The 20,979-nt window shown below is 50.1% G+C and overlaps 8 protein-coding genes across 8 annotated transcripts; 4 read left to right on the top strand and 4 right to left on the bottom strand.

The window, feature by feature from the left end:
- Nucleotides 1–873: 873 nt before the first annotated feature.
- BKA67DRAFT_544688 (uncharacterized protein) lies at nucleotides 874–1,981 on the bottom strand. Its single transcript, XM_046101284.1, has 2 exons — nucleotides 1,836–1,981; nucleotides 874–1,735 (listed from the first exon to the last, which is right to left on the bottom strand). Exon 2 carries the CDS (start codon nucleotides 1,601–1,603, stop codon nucleotides 1,346–1,348), a length of 258 nt encoding a protein of 85 aa, XP_045963648.1. The 5' UTR covers nucleotides 1,604–1,735; nucleotides 1,836–1,981; the 3' UTR covers nucleotides 874–1,345.
- A 1,858-nt stretch (nucleotides 1,982–3,839) lies between these two features.
- BKA67DRAFT_16167 (fungal-specific transcription factor domain-containing protein) lies at nucleotides 3,840–6,482 on the top strand. The gene is made up of 4 exons (XM_046095175.1): nucleotides 3,840–3,900; nucleotides 4,078–4,951; nucleotides 5,079–5,325; nucleotides 5,383–6,482. Exons 2-4 carry the CDS (start codon nucleotides 4,167–4,169, stop codon nucleotides 6,295–6,297), a joined length of 1,947 nt encoding a protein of 648 aa, XP_045963647.1. The 5' UTR covers nucleotides 3,840–3,900; nucleotides 4,078–4,166; the 3' UTR covers nucleotides 6,298–6,482.
- Nucleotides 6,483–7,474: 992 nt separating this feature from the next.
- On the top strand, nucleotides 7,475–13,047 carry BKA67DRAFT_544683 (ABC transporter). Its single transcript, XM_046101283.1, has 15 exons — nucleotides 7,475–7,776; nucleotides 7,845–8,385; nucleotides 8,443–8,663; nucleotides 8,722–9,001; nucleotides 9,059–9,292; nucleotides 9,350–10,119; nucleotides 10,205–10,367; nucleotides 10,423–10,785; nucleotides 10,843–10,966; nucleotides 11,028–11,099; nucleotides 11,163–11,213; nucleotides 11,274–11,338; nucleotides 11,411–12,029; nucleotides 12,086–12,541; nucleotides 12,596–13,047. The coding sequence occupies exons 1-15, from the start codon at nucleotides 7,531–7,533 to the stop codon at nucleotides 12,810–12,812; spliced, it is 4,422 nt and encodes a 1,473-aa protein (XP_045963646.1). The 5' UTR covers nucleotides 7,475–7,530; the 3' UTR covers nucleotides 12,813–13,047.
- Nucleotides 13,048–13,091: 44 nt separating this feature from the next.
- BKA67DRAFT_666304 (uncharacterized protein) lies at nucleotides 13,092–13,892 on the bottom strand (the record flags this gene model as incomplete). The annotated part of the gene is made up of 1 exon (XM_046108592.1): nucleotides 13,092–13,892. One exon carries the CDS (start codon nucleotides 13,890–13,892, stop codon nucleotides 13,092–13,094), a length of 801 nt encoding a protein of 266 aa, XP_045963645.1.
- A 545-nt stretch (nucleotides 13,893–14,437) lies between these two features.
- BKA67DRAFT_652743 (uncharacterized protein) lies at nucleotides 14,438–15,338 on the bottom strand (the record flags this gene model as incomplete). The annotated part of the gene is made up of 4 exons (XM_046106218.1): nucleotides 14,438–14,731; nucleotides 14,795–14,892; nucleotides 14,950–15,042; nucleotides 15,089–15,338. 4 exons carry the CDS (start codon nucleotides 15,336–15,338, stop codon nucleotides 14,438–14,440), a joined length of 735 nt encoding a protein of 244 aa, XP_045963644.1.
- A 418-nt stretch (nucleotides 15,339–15,756) lies between these two features.
- BKA67DRAFT_652742 (uncharacterized protein) lies at nucleotides 15,757–16,887 on the top strand (the record flags this gene model as incomplete). Its single annotated transcript, XM_046106217.1, has 5 exons — nucleotides 15,757–16,060; nucleotides 16,117–16,260; nucleotides 16,327–16,448; nucleotides 16,506–16,596; nucleotides 16,652–16,887. The coding sequence occupies 5 exons, from the start codon at nucleotides 15,757–15,759 to the stop codon at nucleotides 16,885–16,887; spliced, it is 897 nt and encodes a 298-aa protein (XP_045963643.1).
- A 911-nt stretch (nucleotides 16,888–17,798) lies between these two features.
- Nucleotides 17,799–18,263, top strand: BKA67DRAFT_652741 (uncharacterized protein; the record flags this gene model as incomplete). Its single annotated transcript, XM_046106216.1, has 1 exon — nucleotides 17,799–18,263. One exon carries the CDS (start codon nucleotides 17,799–17,801, stop codon nucleotides 18,261–18,263), a length of 465 nt encoding a protein of 154 aa, XP_045963642.1.
- A 1,336-nt stretch (nucleotides 18,264–19,599) lies between these two features.
- Nucleotides 19,600–20,653, bottom strand: BKA67DRAFT_686034 (uncharacterized protein). The gene is made up of 4 exons (XM_046109022.1): nucleotides 20,336–20,653; nucleotides 20,194–20,274; nucleotides 20,008–20,135; nucleotides 19,600–19,944 (listed from the first exon to the last, which is right to left on the bottom strand). The coding sequence occupies exons 1-4, from the start codon at nucleotides 20,541–20,543 to the stop codon at nucleotides 19,627–19,629; spliced, it is 735 nt and encodes a 244-aa protein (XP_045963641.1). The 5' UTR covers nucleotides 20,544–20,653; the 3' UTR covers nucleotides 19,600–19,626.
- Nucleotides 20,654–20,979: the final 326 nt, after the last annotated feature.

Below are 20,979 nucleotides of genomic sequence, written 5' to 3'. Positions count from 1 at the left end.
ATTTATCGTCCCGTGGATCTAATGCTCGTAAGTAAGCGAGGCATTGATCAATGCTTGCTTTAAGCTAGGAGTTCCGAGTTAGGCTTGTTTGGTCAGTGTGTTCCCTTCGAAGCCTCCGGAACGCGGATTCTCCCCCTCGCCATAAATTAATCGCATGGGAAAACCGACTAAGCCTAGCAAAGAATAAGTTCGATCTTCCGCTTTTGATGTTACTCGTTCTGTTAACTATGATATTCGTGTATCGAAATCGAGCTCGGATAAAGAGTATCCCTAACGAGCATCGATCGGAATGCGGGTAACTTCGTGGAGTGTTTCTCTAGTGATTGCTTGTCATCGAGACGTTGTTTATTTATAGAGTAGAACTCCACGACTACTGGCGCGATGAGTTCTTGACCAAGTGTGGGCGCGTTGGTTATGGAGAGCCTGCATGTAGGATGTATAGAGGCCCGAAGTGGGAGCCTCTAAACCAGCCAAAAACGGTGAAGCTCGCATAGTACAATAATATACGGTCTCAATCATTGTAAGACCGTATCTTTAGGGGCGCTCAACATGTCTTGTTTACATAGCCATAGCCAATAAGTAATGAATACGCCAGGATTACCCCGCTTGAACTGGCCGTCGTTAACGGCTAATAGACCTCGGATGCGACCAATTCCGGTCGCAAGTAGATATCGTGTTGTGTAGTATGGCAGGCTTTCGGGCGAGACAAATATGTAAGATCGTTATTTGAAGTACCACGACTTTCAATTTTGCAGACTCAGCCCGTCCGTTGCCGATAGTTCTCCGTGGCGCCACTATATGACGAACGTCAATTATACTTGGTCGATAATCTTTTTGGTAATGGTCTCTAAGGTTAGACAGGTCCATTCTTCACTAGGATTATAACCGACATTATCAACAGGTTGGTCAAATATTGCCTCTCTAAAGACTTGTTATTAGACGAATCTATTAAGTAATCGGACTATTTGATATTGGCCAGATTTATTTATTTGTCACCAAAGCCACTTTACACATATTTACATGAGCGCCAACGGTAGTAGTGAAATTATATAGAGACCGCCGCCTGTGCATGAATGTTTGTTCCTCTCCCCACTAGTTTGTTTTCTAGGCTCTGGATATGACCAATAATTGTCCCCATATTCATTGTCCAAATAAAGCGTCAAACCCATAGAAATCGTCTGGTGTTTTAGCTCCGATTGCGAGTAGATGCACCTCTATGTGGGAATGTCCTCCGAGAATGGCCAACTCGAGAGCATCTGATCCAGCAACATCAGGCATAAGTCACTGGTTGCATGTTGGCGCTAGTTGGGCATCCTGCGAAGGCCCACTGTGACTGAAACCTGGTCTATGCATTGGAATGTGTCGAAGTGAGCAGCGGCCTACTTGCCGATGACCCCTCCAGTCGGCATAGATGACACCCCCACAGAGCTGGGATGTGGGAACAGCTTGTTTCCAGCGGCGTAGGCGTTTCTGGCGGGTGGCGCACGCTCCCCGGGTTGCGCTTTTCTATATAGTGGAGCGATCCGCATACCAACGAGGGGCCGGATGAGGTTGTGATGGCAAAAAGCGAGACTAGACAGGAACAGAAGACGCTAATTTGCATTGCTCGTACATTTTATAAGCGTTTAACTTGCAGCCGGTTGTTTGATCCTTCGATGCCGCCGTATTATGTCTCTCTACAAGGGTCGCCTGGTCTTTAGACGACCACTGCATATGATAGCATGGAGGGGATTGCCTGGTAAACGAGATTAGCATATCAAGCCCCGGGTTCTGGCTGGCTATCCCGCGGCCGGTCGCAAAGGACAAATTGGCGGGGTTAATGTGTGGGCGTTTACTCAACGACATAATCAGATACCGACCACTTAGGCTATAGCACATCACATTTAGCAAATATTTGGTGGCTTGAAATGAATAACAAGTAGAACCCACAGAAACCAGCCAGATGAGGATCTACTACCACGCATTTCGCCCAGATAGAAATGCAGATATTGTTGCCACATGATTATCCGAACGATCTCAACCGTGTGATTGGTGCAGTGTGCGAGCAGTGGATTCGCGCGCTACTTCGTTCTATAGAACGCCCAGCCGAAGGTGTTACAAAGGCATGTCCCAAAGCTAATCAGACTTGCCGAGTTACGCTTAGACCCGGACAAGGGAGAAGCATACCAACACCAAGACCGCTCGCGCCCTGGTACCCAAGATTGTAAGATGCGCCCTGGATTAGGGTCCCATTGATCAGTATAATCACGGCGAACGCCTGGCCAACACTGTCACGACAAGGCCGGGAGGGATCGACAATTGTGGCCCACCCTTGCTTATCGTGACCACGTCACTCAATTTTAAGCAGCATAGACGACGTTTTCAATCCCCGAAGTCTTTCACATGTTATGGGATGGAGTACGAGGCTCCGATCTGCGCAGGAGTAAACGAGAGCGTTAGCGAGAGCGTCACGCCGGCAAGTGCAAAGGAAGCCTGCCAACCTGCTCAAGTCCGTATTGCGTGACCTTAATTGGTTAGTTTATTATTTCAGTATGCATCCTATCCTTCGCATCATACGGAAACCCCACTACGGGCACTAATAGTTAATAAGAGATCTACACATATCCCTTATAATCTTACCTATGGATATGTTAATAGATCGGTCGAACGAACAGCCTAAGTAGTTGCCGCTTTTACACTTTTATAAAACTCACATGGTCTTGGGGAGGCTGTCACTGTTAGTACGTCATCTTTGGTCGCTCCAGAACTAACATAACTTATATCCATAGGAATGACAGGATTACGGCCGAGGGGTCGAAATACCCAACCTCAAAATCCCCCTTCTACATCTAGTAGTCCTTGTATATTGACCCAAGACATGGGGCAGCCTACAAGGAAACAGTGGCTACAAAAGGAGACGGATTAGGATGGTAGTCCTACCACATCGTGCATTACAAGCCTTGTACCAATTACAGATCAATTTGCGCGGAATTACGCCGTACTTCACATTAACTGGACCGGATTAACGTACTAATAAGCGGACTTTCATTTATACTGTTAGTTCTACACGATGTGGCAAACACTCAGTTCTACATATAAGAGTAGCATTCGTGACACTCGAAGGATCGACTAATGTAGGTGTTAGCACTAACAGCTCCACTTCTGTTAAACGGCTTTTACCTCATGCATACCATGCAATGTAACGATCGAAGCGGTAAGAATTCTACCTTCTAGTCTTAGTAGACCCATAATATGACTTCATTCTTCCTGTATGAGATAGCCTTCTAGGTCTGCCCAAATCTCAATGAATAGATGTAAGTATTGGATGTTCAAGGTCGCACCTCCTCGCTAGACTTCCGTAATTCTTACTCGCGTGCGGCGTTAGAAAACTGGGCCAGAAAATCCTACAGGAAAAAATACGCTGGCAAGCAGAGGGCAAAGCTTCGGAGTCTTAATTACGGGCCATGAGTTACACTATTGCTTCTGAATTCATATAATCTGTGACCAACCCATTTATAATCGTCGGGCAGATACAGAGTATTTCTCCTCAAAGACCTGTATAACATGCGAGTTATTGTGCCGGATAAGATCTTATATAAGACCTACTCCTATACCCCCCTCGATTCATAATAGCCCTCCAGCTACTCAGACGCCACTAACTCACGCCTTCACTATACAACGGACACATCTGGCAACAAGCGCTTCTTGACATACCGTAGTCTTAGGTGATCGTATAATTAGATTGGTGCTGGCAAAGTAGGACCTAGGCGCCCCTGGCGCTACGACCACCATGCGTCCTACTTCAACGATCAAAAGTACGTGCTCTATGAGTTTAGTCTCTTTTAGCCAGTAAGACCAATTATCATTCAGGAACATCGGGTGTTCGAAGTGCGAATGGATGCTGGATATGCCGTTTGAGACGTAAGTCGCACATGAGATGACGTTTTTGCCTTTGCGGAGGCCTGAAGAATCAAGCGATCTCGGTGGGCTCAGTCAATAGATTCAAGACTCGTAGGCTGCTACAAATCTCTGAACACGCCCCGAAAGCCTTTTCAAAAGCAACACCGAAAGTAGACTTACTGAAATCCAACGCCATAGGGAAGAAATGCGATGAGACCCAACCCAACTGTCAAGCATGTGCAGATCTAGGCATAGACTGTGAAGGTTACGGACCACGACCGCCTTGGATGGACAGAGGTCCGCTAGAACGCGAGAAAGCGGAAGCGATTAAGGCAGAAATTGCCCGTGCGGGGGGAAAGAGGAGACGGATTTCAGTGAGCCATAAACCTTTGTCGCCTCAGCCGTCACTCAAGTCCCCAAGCGGCGATTCTTTCGGTCCACGACGCCCATCTACAGGCCGATTTGATGGAGTGGCGCTTCAAAATACCCCCGAGACAACGCCAAAATCTTTGCTGTATCCGCAGGTGGAAGACACACAGAGCCTGACAGATTATAGCTTTGGTCTGATATCTCCAGGTGATGAACTGTGGACTGATGACATGATCAATTGGCAGGATCAGGTTCTTCCCATACGACTTGACGATGGAAAATCAACAGTTTTGCCGCCACGGATTTCGTCACATGTACCGTCACTTGATCAATGCTCCATATCCGGCGAACTCTCTCTACAGGGCCTCCGATCACCATTGCCTGTCGTTCAAAACGAGAGACATCTGTCTGGAAACATGGGCCAGACCGTCAATGGTGGGATGTCCACATATTGGGAAAGAATCGGGTTCCAGACCGATTCCGTGTTTACTACAACCAATAGCCCCGGGGTTGTTCATCGAGGTCTTGATGATCTGTTACCAGGTCTCTCAGGTAACTCTTCGAGCACCTCGAGCCTCGACTTAACAATAAGCTCCCGAAAGCCCAATCTGCAAACAGCTGTTATGCTCTCTTATTATCTCAACAAAGTGCTTCTCGAGCAATTTCGTTTTAGTTCGAATACTAACATAATAGGTCAGCTGTGGTGAGTCATTGCTAAAGGCTATTGCTACTTCTTTAAGCTTCCCCCTTTGTCGTTTCAACAGACGCCTTTAGAAATAGCCTACTCATTCATATCTAGCAAGTTTCACCAGCCACTGATAGTTATACAGGCTACAAGTTCTGATATATAGTTCCGAGCACTTGCTAGAGATCACCCTGATACTCAGTCAAGCACATTATATTTGGGAGTCGAACCCGGATTTTGCAAAGACCTACGAGACCGATTTGAGCAAAGCAATGCGCATTCTAAGGACGCTGCACTCGCCAAATACTATGATGCGCATGCTCGATAAGGAGCAGAGAGCAATGCAAGCCGTCGTTGCCTGCGCATGTTTCCACCAGGTCATCTGTCTCGAGGTATGTGACCCCAGTATGAACCACTGAGTCTCGAATACTGACCCACAGGACCCACAGCTGCTGTATGGCGGGAACAGCCATTGGCAACAGTGCCTCACCCAGGCGGGTCCGTATACACAGATTTTAATCGATATAGTCGTGCGCGGCGGCATCGATGCAAACCAATCTGAACCTCTTTCATTAGCTACAGAACAGACATTGTTAGCTGCAGCCAAAACACTTCTGGCTCGTCTGATCTGGCTTGACATTATGGCGGCTGTATCGACAGGTAGCAGATCATACCTAAAGACTAATCACAGCTACCTCTTGAGCTTGGAGTTTGTTGACATGGCAGAAGTATTTGGATGCGAGAACTGGGTGGTCAAGGAACTACACGAGATCATCTCCCTGCATGAATGGAAGAAACAAGCAGAGGCTGAACAGAACCTCAACATCATGCAGCTGGCTACGCACGGGGCGGCCATCTTACAATCTCTGAAAGAGCAAATCGCACAGTTGGGCGATACTAGGCCGAAGACCGCAAGGACTCAAGCCGGAGGAGCCAACGACAACCACTCCTCCAATTGCACAAAATACGTTGACAGATATATGGCCAAATGTATAACAGCCACTTATGCTCAAGCTGCGACGATCTTCCTTCACGTGGTTTTGTCCGGACCTCTTCCGTATCTACAGGAGATACAGGCGGCGCAGGCAGAACTGCGATCATCTCTGGATGTCCTCGCCAGTAAAAAGCTGACTGGCTACGTCGCGTGGCCTCTATGCGTGGCGGCATGCTTCGCGACGGACGACGAGCAAGATCCGCCCCTTTCCCCCGCAAGCTTGGAGGTGCATGGCAACCCCAAGATGTCCAAGGTATGCATCGAGGCATTGAACATCGGCCAGAAGTGCCGTTCGATCAGAAAGGGCGGAGAAAGTGCTGAGTGGATTTCGGCCATGAAAAGTCTTCAGACGTGCATTTTGTTGGCCTAGAATAGAGATTCCGTGAGAAAACAGTATTCAGTACACCATTAATTCGTTGTAGACGGACTCCATATGGCTGAAAAATTTCTTCCCCAGGTGTGTGGACAAGTTGAAGCCGTTAAGCATGCAGCTTTAAGTCAGCAGATAGATAGACGTCGCAAGCGCAAGGATCCGTGTGTTCCGTCTTGCTGTACCTAGTATTTAGGAGGCGGCCAACACGACGACGGCGCTGACCGCCATGTTTGGATTGATATGCAAGGTAAAACGACAGCGGCACGAATTAAGGGAGGATATGCCCGTGAGAGAAATACCATGAGTCCGCATGAATGGAGATGAGCTCATCGAATTGAACTGGAGGATGGTTCGCGCTGATGACAGCTAACCACCCAGTCCGCGGCTGACATGTCTCCACGCCTGCGTTAGCATAGCAAGGTTTACCATATGGTGGGATCGAGGCATTGAGACGCAATGTAACTCAAACGCCTCGGATTCATTTGTATGGTGACTGGCATTTCCAACATTGCAGCGTAGATCTGGAGGGCCTTGGGTGTTGAGGCATCGTGAGTATCGCCTTTCTAGTGGATGCGGCACGGTAGGGTCAACCATACCGACGTTTCCGCCAATCTCAGATTTTAACTTTCGGATACTACCTGTTCAGAAATTCAAAGTACCTTTCTTATTGGGCAACCTTTCTTATCGTGTGCATAGCGTTATACGCGCGCTATAAGGATACGCTATAAGAATGGGTTCCAAGAAAAGATCGTATAGCGCCACGTGCATGTACTTATTTAATCGTTGGTACTTCTACGCTACGTATAAAATCTGTACCCCCTCGGTACAGGCGCGAACAGCTCGCGACACGCACCTAGCGGCGACAAAGTCATCAAGGACTCTGACAAGTGAGGTATGCCTACTTGACGAAAGCTTCCAACAGAAGGGATAACGTGCCAGTTGCCAGCTTCAAATTTCAATTTGCCTGATAATTACGGATGACCTTCTACCCAGGTATACCCAGGTAGTTAAAGTTGGAGTTCCAAGTACACTCTCGATGGTTTACAATTTAAAATCGCCCAGCCGTATGCTATACCCTAAGCAGTTGCTGCCGCGCGGTTGCGCCGAGCTTATGCCAGGCACCCTATTTGTGTAGGTTGTTTGCCGATCCTGAAGCCTCTCACGGCATCCATCCAATTTAGTTCTGGGTGCATCCCCCCTTCGTCTGCCCGCCCTCAATATTTCAACTTCATGAAACGAGCGAAGCAAGCATCTCTGTGCGGCCAGATGAACTGCACGCTCAACGCAGATCGGTCTTTTGGGCCACGCACTGAGCCCGGCTGCCGGTCCTTCGACTTCACCTTGCTTTTCGAGGACCTCTTCTTTGCTTGCTTACCTGCCGCCCTTTTCATCGCACTCTCGCCATGGAACTTCGTCAAGCTGCTCCGAAGACCAGCCCTTTTCTCGCTTAGCACCGTACTCCTCGCAAGCAAATTGGTGTGCCGCCGCTTTTTCTCGCCGGTCGTAAGAAAGGACACTCAGGCTGACATTCAATTGTCTACTAGGTCACGCTTACTGCCTTGTTTGCCGTGCAGCTTGCCTTCTTGGCTCTACGAGTGGCGGAACCGGTGACAAGCACGTCTGCATCGATTGCTGCTGATGTATTGAGCTCCATCGCTACTGTGGTGGCAGTGGTCTTGGCCGTGCTGGACCGCCAGCGGGCCCCTCGCCCCTCTACCTTGCTCACTCTCTATCTCTCGTCAGCCGTGCTTCTTGGTGTTGCTCGGGTCCGCACGCTATGGCTACTAGCAGCCTACAGCACCGTCTCGGCCTTAATGATTGCTACCTTCGCACTCACGTGCGTGGCCTTGCTTTACGAGTCGGCCGAGAGTCGTACAGATCTAATCACCACTCACAACCTGGGCAAAAACCCTCGCGCCCCCGAGGAAGTCAGTGGGTTCTGGATCAGGACTTGCTTTACATGGCTCGCGTCCACGTTCCGGCGGGGCTACTCCCGGATCATCTCTATAGATGATCTGCCTCATCTGGACAGCGAGCTTCGTTCCTCTGGGCTCGGCGAAAGACTGGCCTCCAAATGGGTTAAGCGTGAGCATGCACACCTCAAACTCGTCTCCCTGGGCTAATTTCAACCTCCACTGCCAGGTAGAGAAGGGGGCCGCTATAGGCTACTTCGAGCTTGCCTCGAGAGCTACTTCTTTTCGTTCGCGTCGCCCATAATCCCCCGGCTGTGCCTTACCGCCTTTACCTTCTCGCAGCCGCTCCTCATCAACACCACCGTGACCTTTGTGGGCTATAGAGACCCAGACGCCAATTACGGGAAAGGACTCATCGGCGCCTGGGCTCTTGTATCTCTAGGCATAGCGGTCAGTAAGCATTACAGGCAGACTCAGCGACCCATCTAATAACTGACCTTATACATAGGCCTCCAGCTCAGTCTATAACTACCAGAATTTCCGATTCACCACCAGGCTCAGAGGAGGACTGATTGCCCTCGTGTACCAACGCGCTCTGGGGACAAGAGACGTGGACGCGGGGGAAGTTACCGCGGTTGCGCTGCTCGGCGCCGATGTTGAACGCATCAAAGCCTGCATGGGGGCGCTCCACGAAGTCTGGGCCTCGCTCCTCGACATCACCATAGCAAGCTGGCTTCTCGGTGTGCAGCTATCGGTCGCATGCCTTGCGCCAATCGTCTTGGTCCTTGGTAAGTCGAATATGTCTCCAGCCATATCACAAGCTGACAGTGTCCGAATGTCTATAGCTTTTATCGCCGCCACCACCAAAGTCTCGTTGTTGAGCAGGACCGCGCAAATGAAATGGATCGAGAAGGTCCAGGCGCGGCTCCGGATCACCACGAGCTTATTGAGTAACATGAAATCGATTAAGATGTCCGGGCTCGAACAAGTTATGCGCAACATCATGCAGGCCACACGCGCCGACGAGATTAATACATCGAGCATGTTTAGAAAGCTGCTGGTGGCCACGCTCACACTGTGTATGTTCACGATCTTTTCCGAGGTACCCGGCTGCGATGGCTAACGCTAATGTCCAGCACTTGCTCCGATTAACCTAGCCCCTGTGGTCACCTTTGCGATCTATGTCATCATCTCAGTCTTCTGGAAGAACGGCACATTGCTGCCCGCACAGGCGTTTACTTCCATTGCATTAGTCTCAATACTCACAGTCCACGTCGTGGTGTTCATCCAGGTACTTCCGCAGGTCATACAATGTCTCGCTAGCTTTGATCGGATTCAGGAGTTCTGCAGTTATGGTGAGAATTCGGGCTCCGACGGCCCAGAGTACAGCCTTGCCCACGGAGATCCCGAGAACAAGCCCGATGGCAAGTCTTCATCGCTAGATAAAAATGGAAATGCCATTCAATTACAGCAGCAAGACATGGCGGTATCCTTCTCCGGCGAGTGTTTTGCGTGGGATAAAAATGCTGCTCCTAATCTGACAGAGTTGAACGTCGAGTTTCCGATTGGAACCATATCCGCAATTGTCGGGCCCGTCGGAAGTGGGAAATCATCAATCCTGAGAGCGATGCTCGGGGAGATGATCTGTACGACCGCAGTTTCTCAGACTGATGCCAAGAGAAGGAGGGAAATCGGCGGCATTGCATACTGCTCTCAAGAACCTTGGCTCGAAAACACGTCTATTCGTCAGAACATCATTGGGGCGTCGCCTCTCGACGAGAAATGGTACGCAACTGTCAAGACGCTCTGCGGCCTGGATTCGGATATAGCGCAGACCCCGAGGGGAGATGATATGCGTATAGGTAGTCAGGGCCTTAATCTTAGCGGTGGTCAAAAGCAGCGAATCGTAAGTACACCTCGAATACCAAGACTCCTGCCCAGGCGCTGCTCTTCGTCGGAGATTATCGTTGACATGACTCTACCCCGTGGAGGCTCTTGCACGCGCCATTTATGCGAGGCATAAGCTCGTCGTTCTCGATGACGTTTTTAGCGGCATGGACGCCCACACAGCGGAGACAGTGTCGTTACGCCTTCTGGGGCCTCAGGGCATTCTGCGCAATGCCCAGACGACTGTAGTGATAGCTTCTCATAACCGTACGTAAATAGCACCAAAGACTTTGGAGCTGACATCATGCTAACCATGTCGCAGGTAAGGTCATAGCATTGGTAGACAGAGTCATTGCCCTAAGACAAGGCAAGATTGCAGAAATTACTCGTCCCGCCGCCATTCTACAAGACGAGGATACAGCAGGGAATTTAGGAGCACCCACTAACTCGCATGATGACGCCTCGGAAAATCGACCAGATGCCGAGGCCACAGAGGCGCCATCGTCCGGGGACCCCCAGGAACACCTCGAGATCAAGGAAGATGGCGCAACCATGGAAGTGGACGGGAGCCGGAAGAAGGCAGACTTTACCGTATACAAGTATTACCTGGCAAATGCGGGCTACGCGGCAATCCTTTGTTACGTGGTCGCCGTCGTTGCGTGGATCTTCTGTACCGAGTTTTCCAGTAAGTCGAGCACGCTACCACCGATCCGAGACGGTGCGAGACTTACACAATTCCAAGCGGTTTGGATCAACTGGTGGTCGGAGGCCAATACTGTCCAGGTCAACCAAGATGTTGGTTTCTATATAGGTATCTACACGATGTTGGGCGTGCTAGGGACCGTTGGAGCCGCTTCGGCTGCCTGGTGAGCACTGCCATCTCAATGTGGCCATGTCCTTCTGTCGCTGACGTGCACACATCGCAAGGGTTGTTTTCACGTCCGTCATAAGCAACACCGGCACCAATTTTCACTCCCAGCTCCTCGAAGCGACTCTTTCGTAAGTCCAAGTGGAATCTCTACTTCCAGCAACATTCGGTCTCCGTACTAAGGCCACATCCAGGGCGCCACTTCGCTTCTTCACCAATACTGACAGTGGCGAGCTCCTCAACCGGTAAGTGAATATGGGCCGTAAGTCGCGGAGCCTGCACCAGCTCACACTACCCGTGTCTAGGTTCAGCCAAGACATGGAGCTTATTGATATGGAATTGCCTGCTGTAATGGTCAACTATACATCAAGTAAGTGCGCTGTACCCTCTGAATCCATCGCTCCTCGGCCCCGGAGCCCTTGCTGAACTTGCAACGAAAAAGCCGTCGTCTCAATTATCGCCAAAGCGATTGTCCTCGCGGTATTCTCGCAGTATCTTGGTATAGCGATTCCATTCCTCGGCGGCGCAATGTACCTACTACAGAGCTTCTACCTACATACTTCTCGCCAGGTCCGCCTGCTGGACATCGAAGCCAAGGCTCCGCTCTACACGCTCTTCAGCGAATCCGTCGCCGGCGCGCCCACGATACGCGCCTTTGGCTGGCAAGACGAATACCAACGGCGCAACCATCGACACATTGACACCTCTCAGCGACCGCTGTACCTCCAGAACTGTATCCAGGCCTGGCTGGCGTTCGTGTTGAGCATAATGGTGGCAGCGCTCACTGTGGTCCTGGTTGCAATTGTCGTCACTTGGCACGATAGTTTCAGTCCCGGTAGCATCGGTGTCAGCTTAACCGTGGTGATTGGATTCAGCGAGACCCTTTCACGCGTCATAGAGACCTGGACAAAACTGGAATCTAGTCTTGGAGCCGTGAGAAGGGTCAAGCAGTTCACAGACCAGACGGAGCCGGAAAACACGAACGACAAGAATGAAGATCCGCCACAAGGGTGGCCCCCAGCCGGGGCGATTGAATTTGACGGTGTTACCGCCTCATACAGGTAATTTCCCCTCGTAAAAGCCGCCAAAATCCCAGAATACTGAAGAGTGTCATCAGACGTGATGATCAGTCGGTCCTCAAAAATGTCTCGCTCCCCATCCTACCTGGACAACATGTGGCGATCTGTGGCCGCACGGGGAGCGGCAAGACATCACTTATCCTGAGCCTGCTGCGGATGATAAGCGTTGACCAAGGCAAAATTAACATCGATAACGTGGATACTTCAGCCGTGAGGCGCAGTACCCTCCGTCATATTATCAATGTAGTACCACAGGATCCTCTCTGGATACCGGGGACGATACGCGCAAACGTAGATCCTTTTCATGTCGCTCCGGACGACGCAATCGTTAGAGCTATTATAAGAGTAGGACTTGGATCCCTCCTCGAGGCCCACGGCATAGACAAGGTGATTGATGTTTCCGTACTCTCTACTGGTCAGAGGCAGCTCCTTTGTTTCGCAAGGGCCATGATAAAGACATCCAAGATATTGGTGCTCGACGAGGCCATGAGCAGGTAAGGACTTTCGTACCTTTCGAGGACCTGAGCAACGTGACTGACAGCTTGTAGCGTGGATGCCGAAACCGAAGCGATCATGCAGGACATCATCGACACTGAGTTCAAGGACTGTACAGTGATAGCTGTAATGCACAGGCTGCAGCACGTGGCGCGCTACGACAAGGTGGCACTAATGGAAAACGGTGTGCTGCTCGAGTTTGATGGGCCTGGGGTGCTGATGGCCAAGAAGACGCGCTTCGCGGAGCTGTACAAGTCGTATACGACCTGATGCGATCACAAGGAGTAAAAAATAGGGTCTTAGGTACAGTCTGGCTTTTGCTCGATTAGCACGACACATCAGTCTCAAAACTCTAGACTACTTCATTTGATGTGCCAAGGTGATTCTGATCTATAAAGACCAGCTTGAACTCAGCCCGAAGCCTTGCTAACCAACAATGCACTGATGATGGCATCTATTACGGGGAAATCATTTAGCAGCACCAACACATTCTCACTATAGCGATTTTTCCATCATTCAATAAGGTCTACCTATTCTGAACTCTTGGTATTAGATGCCACAATCCGGATACTTCACCCGAATGCGGGTGTTGATGGTGTCAAACGCGACGTCACGACCGCCAATCAACATCTGCTCACAGTGCTCCGTATGCTCGTAACTGCCTATGTAGCCGTCGATCGCGCGGTTTCCCAGGTCTCCCATGATAGCCCGATGCATTTTCTTCCACATAGCCGTGCAGTGCCGTACGTGGTACTCCCAATTGACGTACAAGCCTGTATATTTACCCGTCATGATCTCGTCATGGCTCAGAGGCTCCGTGCGGTTCGGGTCAAGGAACCACTCCAGCTGATTCTCGTTGTCGAACTCTTGCGACAGCTCGGCGTCGTAGCACTCATCCGGCAGCCAGCAGAACGAGATCACGTCGAAGTGGCAACCGCGCGCTGTCGCTTCTCCCGGGGTGCTTCCGCATGGCTTTACCATGATTCTATATTCAGATGTAATTTCTGGTTTAGATGTAGTTGCCGGCTTGGATATAAATGCTGGTTTAGATCTCGTTGCTGGGGGTGGCGGATCCCAATTCAACTCGAGGAGGCGCGTGATGCTGATACCCAGAGTGGCCAGGAACAAACTCAAGATGGTGAGCCTTGCGATGATGCTTAGGTACGAGGTAAGCATTTTCGAGACCCTTTTTGAAGTATTATTCGCGCCGAAATGGACGGCCACACCGCCCTCTTCGCCCATGAGGGGCTTCTCTTGCTCGTCGAAAGACTGAGACAGATCTCTGTCTTGCCCAGTAGCATACTTCCGAAAGATGAAACGGGGAGACGTGTAATGCGAGAACCAAGCCATTGTAGAGTTGGCTCAAAAGATAGTTCTGACGACAGTAGGCAGAAATGCTGGTGTGCGCTGGGCAAGGCGTGAGATAAAAGGTCCTCTCGCTTGGCAGACAGTGTCAAACCGAGATTTGTTTTTGGCTTACCCCAACAAAAATAAGAACGCAGCAAAGGCATGCTCTCAATACAGTATGAGCATCATCCCGTGCGAATCATCGATCGCGGGACGCCTCTTCGGGTGCCTGCCCTTTGCGCGTGCCGCAGGATGATCCACTCCAAGTGACAACACCGCGCGTCAGTTGCCGCCTACGTGGCCGCCTTGGCGCTGGAGATTTTGATCCCATCGGGCGGCATGTAACTTCTCTCTTTGAGCTAGACACCTGGCCGAGTCGACCATATCATCATTGTCAGTAGGATAGCCCACAAGTCGTAGGTGCACCATCCGCGGTGGCAGTCTAGTAAGGAGACGGGACAGATATACCGAACTTGACGCTTGCGAACACGAGATGGAAGAGTTGGGCAATGGAGTGTTACGTCTATTCTATTACTATTCTCAACAAGTCAACCGTAGATCTTGGAATACTCCCAGATCTCATCCCAGTTGGCACATTCATGCGGGTAATCCAGTCCATCCACCACGGCACGGCCGGTGCTCTGCGAAACAAACTCTAGCGACAGGTCCGCCGAGCATTGCACGCCCTGCCTCAGATAGTCCAAGCAGTGGGCATAGTGCCACATGCCATTGATAGCTTGGTCATAAGCTGGGTTCGTCACATTTTCCGGCCAAGTCTGCAACATGGCCTCCCTGTCGACCTCGTCATACATGAGCATCCATATGAACTTGCGCAGAGCACCCTACAAGACTGTTATTATACCGAACCATTTATGGTTTCTCGGAGATGAGGTTGCTGTACTCACAAGACAGTGAAGTTGGTGGAAGACTGAGAGGCCCGCTTTCGTGTCTGGAAAGTTGTAGGGGTTGTCGGGTTCCAGCTCTATAAAACCCCGGCCATTCGCTTCATACTTGGTTAACAATGGTTCTGGCGCTTAACAGTATGAAGGAGTTTCCTTACGTCCTGGCAAAGCCTCCCACGCTGCGGTGCTCTCCTCATCCGGAAGAGAGAGGAATAAAGGGTCTAGCTTGAATGTTCGAATCTCGCGGGAGACTGACAAGATTAGCCACAGCTCAGCGCGAAGATCATGGTACCTTACACTCTGGGACTGGTGTCGGCAAAAGCTTCTCAGGCTTGGAATTGGCCTTGAGTATGAAGTAACCCATAACCAGCAAGACAAGAAGAGCCCCGTTAAGGACCAGAGAACCGATGAATCGCTTCTGAACCCGACGCCGGGAAATGACGGAGACGGCCTCCTCCCTCCAGTTATCATTGTCTGACGACTCGACGTCCTCTTTCCCCTCGCTCAGGAAAGGGCGGAACATATCCTGGTCAGTTTCTCTGGACATCTTAGGTGTGCTAGAGGAGGAATAGTTGAGTTCTTGGGAAATCGGCGCCATTGACGAGATATCTAGATTGGACCCAAGGTTTCAGTCCAGAACCTGAATACCATGCGCTGAGTACTTTTTGAAGTCAATTGAACGCTTTCCATCAGAAAACCCCAAAAACCGGCGGACAAGATGGATAACGGAATTGGCGGCGCCGGACCCTGGCGCGCGGCAGGGGCGCTCTGGCGGGACGCCGACAGAATATCCATACGAAACCCTCGACCAATCAAAACCGGGATCCTCTGTCTATCTCTTGTCGACCCTCATCCTGCGAGATTACCTTGAACGACCACAATCTAGTTCAAATCAACTCCCGGATCTCCATCCCCCTTCAGGGCGGTTACCTTCCCAACACCTTGGTCAAGACAAGACAGCTACCATGCAAGCCACGGACGGAGAACTCAACGAGAAGGGCGGAAAGATGGAAAGTACTGCAAACAAGTTCAAGGCTTTCATGCCAGCATGGCTCAAAAACCTGAGCATACCCAGTCGCGGCGCTTACCAGCAGGTTGGGGGGTCTGATCTAACTCAGCCTGGGGCCCTTTCCAAGAAGTCAAAGTTGCCCAAGGCTCTCAGGATCGGCTTGGTGATATTCAAGGTATTCTTTGTCATTTTCTATTGCTACGAGACGTGGTGGTTTTGTCTGCACTGGGGAATTGACTATACCATCTTCGGAAACGAGAGTAAGTGATCGTCTCACTCTGAATGACAAGTAGTTAAAGTAACATATCGCAAACAGATATATTCCACGACCCACCGGTGGGCTGGACTAATCTTCGGCTTGAACGCGCCGGATTCCACGATTCCCGCCATGCCGTGTTCACCGCATACGAAGGCGCCCCCAATGCGCAGAATAATGCGGCATGGAATGACATACTGTCAGGTAATGTCTTCCAATCTAGTGCGGCCGTCCGTGGTCCATTTTTGCTGACTTGCGATTCGGTCTTAGTGGGAGTCGTTGCTATCAACGAGAAAGAGAACTCCAAGCTCACAAACGGGTCTGCGCCGCTCCTCGGCAAGCCAGGACAATACGTCGTGGAGCTGGAGATGTTCCACCAGCTGCATTGCCTAGTGAGGACGCCCCATTGTATTCTTCACTTCTTGCATAACCTAACAAGTACTCTGTAGAAATGGATCCGTGACCAGTTCTGGGAGCTTAACGCCGTAGTGACTGAAAACGGAACGATTGAGGATTTTCCTCAGCGCGTTGACCACACTGGTAGGACTGAATTGGTGTTGATCTATAAATTTTACGTACTGACTTGGACTCGCAGACCACTGTATCGACTACTTGAGACAAATCATTATGTGCCATGGCGACATCACGCCCTTAACAATGGAGTGGAACACAGAGATCAACGGTTTTCTCGCCCACCACACCACCGAGCACCACTGTCGCAGTTTCGATATGATCTGGAATTGGGCCGAAGGGCGGAACACGACCAGGATGGTAGCAGACGGGAGGCATAAGAACGTGGAGCTCAGCGTTCCCGAGAAGTCTGATAAGTAGATTCTCCAGCATTCGAATAATTACTACTTGAGATTTTCGACATGCTAGTTTGAATTTACCGCGATCCGGGTAAACTATATACAATATCTTGGCAGTGGCCTGCGATTTGAGTAAACTTGGTGGCGATCTTAAGATTAAACAAACACCAGATGCAGTAGAATATCTCCTACAATCTATAATCGATTAAAACTCTATAGGATATTTCAACACCAATAAATGCTCTTGAGCCCTAAAATTGTGAACTAACGGCTCGTTGGGACAATCTCAATACCAAACGCACTCTCGCAAACCCTAGAGTTGAAGAAGTTACATCTACTTCAAGACTCAATCTACTCATATATGACTATAGCAAAAAGGTTTATTGCTCCTAGTGATGCCTGCCTCCTGAAGTATTACAGATTTGCATGATTCCAGCTGCGCTGTTCGTATCTCCATACTTTATGCTCATCTGCCACCTGAATATTGGGCAGCGCATGGCTGAACTTCGCAGGCGCGCCCCATCCCGCAGGTAAGCTTTCTTGCCCTAATCAAGAAAGCAACTGACGGAAAGACGTCACTGTTCCTCCTGATGGGTCGATGTACTGGCGATCCCAGGCTGGCGTGTCGCAGAACACTGCATCCAACCGGGTCGCCGCCCACTTAGAGTCTATCCGGCGTCACGCGGCGTGACGTAGAATGCGTCTCACGGAGGCTGGACGCAGAGTTCGACGCAGTCGGGAACACTTTCGGGGCTAGGGATGTCCGAAGTGCGCCAGAATTGCCGTCTTCTGAAGAGATAAAGGACATCGTATGACCACGTCCCATCTCTCCCTTCGCAACCATCACCAACCATTGGCAACGTGTGGCAGCCTACGACCCGACACTTCAACGATCTCCAACTTTTTCCGCAACCGCGACACTTAGCAATCAAGATGAAGCTCCTCACCTGGCTCACCGTCCTCGTCGCCGCCGTGCAAGCAGTCCCCACCCCCGAGCCGGCCACAGCCTACGCCGGCGACAAACGTGTCATCGGAATCGGTGTTTACCAGTGGATCAAGCGCGCGGAGCCCTATGATGAGCTCCATGGGGTCGACAAGCGTGTCATCGGAGTCGGTGTTTACCAGTGGATCAAGCGCGCGGAGTCCTACGATGAGCTCCCTGAGGTCGAGAAGCGCGTAATTGGAGTCGGTGTTTATCAGTGGATTAAGCGCGCGGAATCCTACGATGAGCTCCCTGAGGTCGAGAAGCGCGTAATTGGAGTTGGTGTTTACCAGTGGATCAAGCGCGCGGAGTCCTACGATGAGCTCCCTGAGGTCGAGAAGCGCGTAATCGGAGTCGGTGTTTACCAGTGGATCAAGCGCGACGGTGAGGACGTCGAAGTCGCGCAGACCCAGTAGGCTGCTGCTGGCACTCCCGGACTAGACTCGTAACGGTGAGGTGAGGATGCTCGATGTTCCCCATGTCGCGATCGCAGGAGACTAATTTCCCGAAAAGAGAGTCGGTCAACACGAAGAGATGTTTACGACGGAATTGATGATGGAAGGGTGTGATCTGCCATGGAGTTTGAGACGCATATCGGAGGTTTGCCATCAAACTGGGTAGAGGCTGTTACAGGTGGCCTGACTAGTGTGGTAGAGGTAACATGCTCGTTCTCAAAGCCCTGATATTCCTTACATAACCGTATGTGACGCGTGATAATTGTCTAACTGTTCTGCACCATGCAATCCTTTTTCAAATTACTGCTTTCGTGTGAATCAGGTAGACTGCGAATTTTCAGTGCGAAAGGTGTCTTGTGTGACGAATATGCTTCGCTTGGATAAACCTAGCGGAGTATACTGGTGCTGGGCGCGATGCCAAAGACTTGACCAAACATAATGGTTGGTACTGAGCGTGCAAGTTAATGGAGTAAGTGATTGAACAAGTATAGTCGTCAAGGCTTGATAAGCCTCACCTATGGGTAAGATAGATGCTGAGATTGATCACTGAGCTAATGACTATCTATGTAGTTAGGAGAATCCTCTCCAATATATTTCCGTTGATTCCTTCACTTATATTGGTTGGATCATTTGGATCATTTGCACATCCGTTTGATCCTGTACTACATCATTGCCAAGGCCTAGTGATGCTGGTCACTTGACCTGCGAGCCTCTTTTCCTGTGCGTGGCAGGGCATCGTCCCAGGGTTTCTCCTTGGTTGGGCTGCCTTGCGCCCATGGCGGGGCAGCGGCTATAAAGGTTGGCCATGTTCGTAACATCTTACACATGTTTGGGCAAGCCGCCGAAGCCTTGGATAGTATTTTTTCTTCTTCCTCCTGCAAGATAGTCACCATATCCAGATCTTGCCAGCCTCTTCATGGGACAGTCGTTGGTTCGAAGAGTAATATCGACTCCAGCCCTTATCTCAAACTAACTTTCTCACTTCATATAACTAAACGAGCTAGCCATTGTTTGTCAAGGCTTTCGGCCTTGGAAAAGTAAATAAATGCGTAAAAGATCAATGTTGCGATGAAACATTTTGGACTATCATGATCAATTATGTTTATTTACTAGAAATACAACGCATGGCTTCATAGGATATGCTAACTACAGTCGTCTTTCATTTTTGTTGGTTATCAAGTCTTGATGTATTACTAGGGCTAGGGGAGGACTTCGTCAACATCGCTCATGACAGACTACGTTGAAGCTCCACAAGGTTCATACAGAGGCCAAGTTCTTTCAATGTTATTAAGCTATTGTATTTAACCTTGTAGATACCTAGACCCTACGGTAAATCCTCCTTTACGGGTAGTCTACCTAATTTATCCTTCTCCCGAAGCGACTCTACTGTGTCATTAGGATACAAGTTTGCCAATGTCCAGTCCATGAATCCTTTCCACCGAAATGTGTCAGCCCAGCGACGTATCGCGTTGAAGTCTCGACATTTGTGAGGCTGATGAATCGTGTAGTGTTCGTAATCTTCAGTGTCTCCCAGCGTGAGATCGGCGTTGCACATGAGGTTGTAACGCAGGTGCAACAAGCAATGCATGATGTGGGGGGATGGACTGATCTTCCCGTTGAGAACTCCCTTCCGGAGCATGGACTGAACGCGTTAATGGCTCTTAGCTGCCATTTTTCCATGACATCCAGCTGCAGATTGACTTACCAGACAGTGTAGGCTGTGGAAGACTCCAACCTGATAGCTCATTTCCCCAGGAACATCAGGGGTGAGTGAAGAAGGCGAGAATCCATGGTGGTCGGCCCATTCCGTACTTATTGAGATGATGCCATTCTCTACAACCGGAATGATGTCAGAGTTGCTTTGCTTTCTCGAAGCGGCATGATCCCTTACCGAGATAGAAATCGTCCCAGGACTCTTGAGAATCGTCATGTTCAAAGAGCCAGGTCCTGTTGAAGTCCGAGAGTGCGAAGTCTAGACTCAGAACTTAGCGCCCGGGCATTTGACTATCCTCGCAGTGCTAGTGGACACTTACATTCATCAGGCGTGTATGCACTCGGTTGCCGAGCTCTGGCCAAAATGGATGGTACGCCTACAAATAGCAAAACGTTGAGGGTTTCTAAAGCGACAAGCCAGTATAATGGAGAGAGGTAGCGCCTCCAGGATTTCTGATGTCTAGCCGAAGTTTGAGCATGGTCCGTCCCTACCAACGGAACATTCTCTAACTCGTCGTCTTCGCCCATGTCGGCCGCAGCGCGTGTTTCTGGGTATCGAGGCGTTTTGTCTTATGTGGCAGAAGTTGACAGAAAGATGCAGTAGCTTACTCGCTGAGATAGTTGCGAATTCAAGGTCGACTGGTGGTCAATCCAATACGAGGACCGACAAGTCTACTGTGTGATGACCCTGTAAGTATAGTGCGCATCGACAGTGTAGCGGCTGGGTTGGTCGTGACGCCAACGGTCCGGGTTTCCTGGCGTGTCGCTAAGCGTTACGCGAGAGCTCGGCCAATTAGCATTAACAGAAACTATACGGTAAGGTTTAATACCTTGTTATAGCGCTATTTAATAGATAGCCTATAATAAGAGCTAATCTCTTTTTTATTAATAAGCTACTTGATCTGGTTTAACTTAAAGTTAAAGTTAATAATAAACCAGGGCTACTGTCCTGTCCCTTGGTTAT

The sequence above is a fragment of the Truncatella angustata genome (assembly GCF_020726525.1).
Source record: "Truncatella angustata strain MPI-SDFR-AT-0073 chromosome Unknown BKA67scaffold_1, whole genome shotgun sequence".
In the NCBI taxonomy this organism is placed as follows: domain Eukaryota; kingdom Fungi; phylum Ascomycota; class Sordariomycetes; order Amphisphaeriales; family Sporocadaceae; genus Truncatella; species Truncatella angustata.
Note: the sequence above shows the minus strand (reverse complement) of the source record. Positions and strands in the feature narration are given on the sequence as shown.

What these genes read in the sequence shown, in the direction of transcription:
- BKA67DRAFT_686034 (XM_046109022.1), bottom strand. Translation starts at nt 20,543, where the DNA reads ATGGGCGAAGACGACGAGTTAGAGAATGTTCCGTTGGTAGGGACGGAC. An exon ending in CTGGGACGATTTCTATCTCG is followed by an intron (nt 20,136 to 20,193) that starts GTAAGGGATCAT and finishes TTCCGGTTGTAG; the next exon opens with AGAATGGCATCATCTCAATA. An exon ending in TCCACAGCCTACACTGTCTG is followed by an intron (nt 19,945 to 20,007) that starts GTAAGTCAATCT and finishes TAACGCGTTCAG; the next exon opens with TCCATGCTCCGGAAGGGAGT.
- BKA67DRAFT_544688 (XM_046101284.1), bottom strand. Translation starts at nt 1,603, where the DNA reads ATGCAAATTAGCGTCTTCTGTTCCTGTCTAGTCTCGCTTTTTGCCATC.
- BKA67DRAFT_544683 (XM_046101283.1), top strand. Translation starts at nt 7,531, where the DNA reads ATGAAACGAGCGAAGCAAGCATCTCTGTGCGGCCAGATGAACTGCACG. An exon ending in AGTGGCGAGCTCCTCAACCG is followed by an intron (nt 11,214 to 11,273) that starts GTAAGTGAATAT and finishes ACCCGTGTCTAG; the next exon opens with GTTCAGCCAAGACATGGAGC. An exon ending in CTCGACGAGGCCATGAGCAG is followed by an intron (nt 12,542 to 12,595) that starts GTAAGGACTTTC and finishes GACAGCTTGTAG; the next exon opens with CGTGGATGCCGAAACCGAAG.
- BKA67DRAFT_16167 (XM_046095175.1), top strand. Translation starts at nt 4,167, where the DNA reads ATGGACAGAGGTCCGCTAGAACGCGAGAAAGCGGAAGCGATTAAGGCA. An exon ending in AACATAATAGGTCAGCTGTG is followed by an intron (nt 4,952 to 5,078) that starts GTGAGTCATTGC and finishes ATAGTTATACAG; the next exon opens with GCTACAAGTTCTGATATATA. An exon ending in ACCAGGTCATCTGTCTCGAG is followed by an intron (nt 5,326 to 5,382) that starts GTATGTGACCCC and finishes CAGGACCCACAG; the next exon opens with CTGCTGTATGGCGGGAACAG.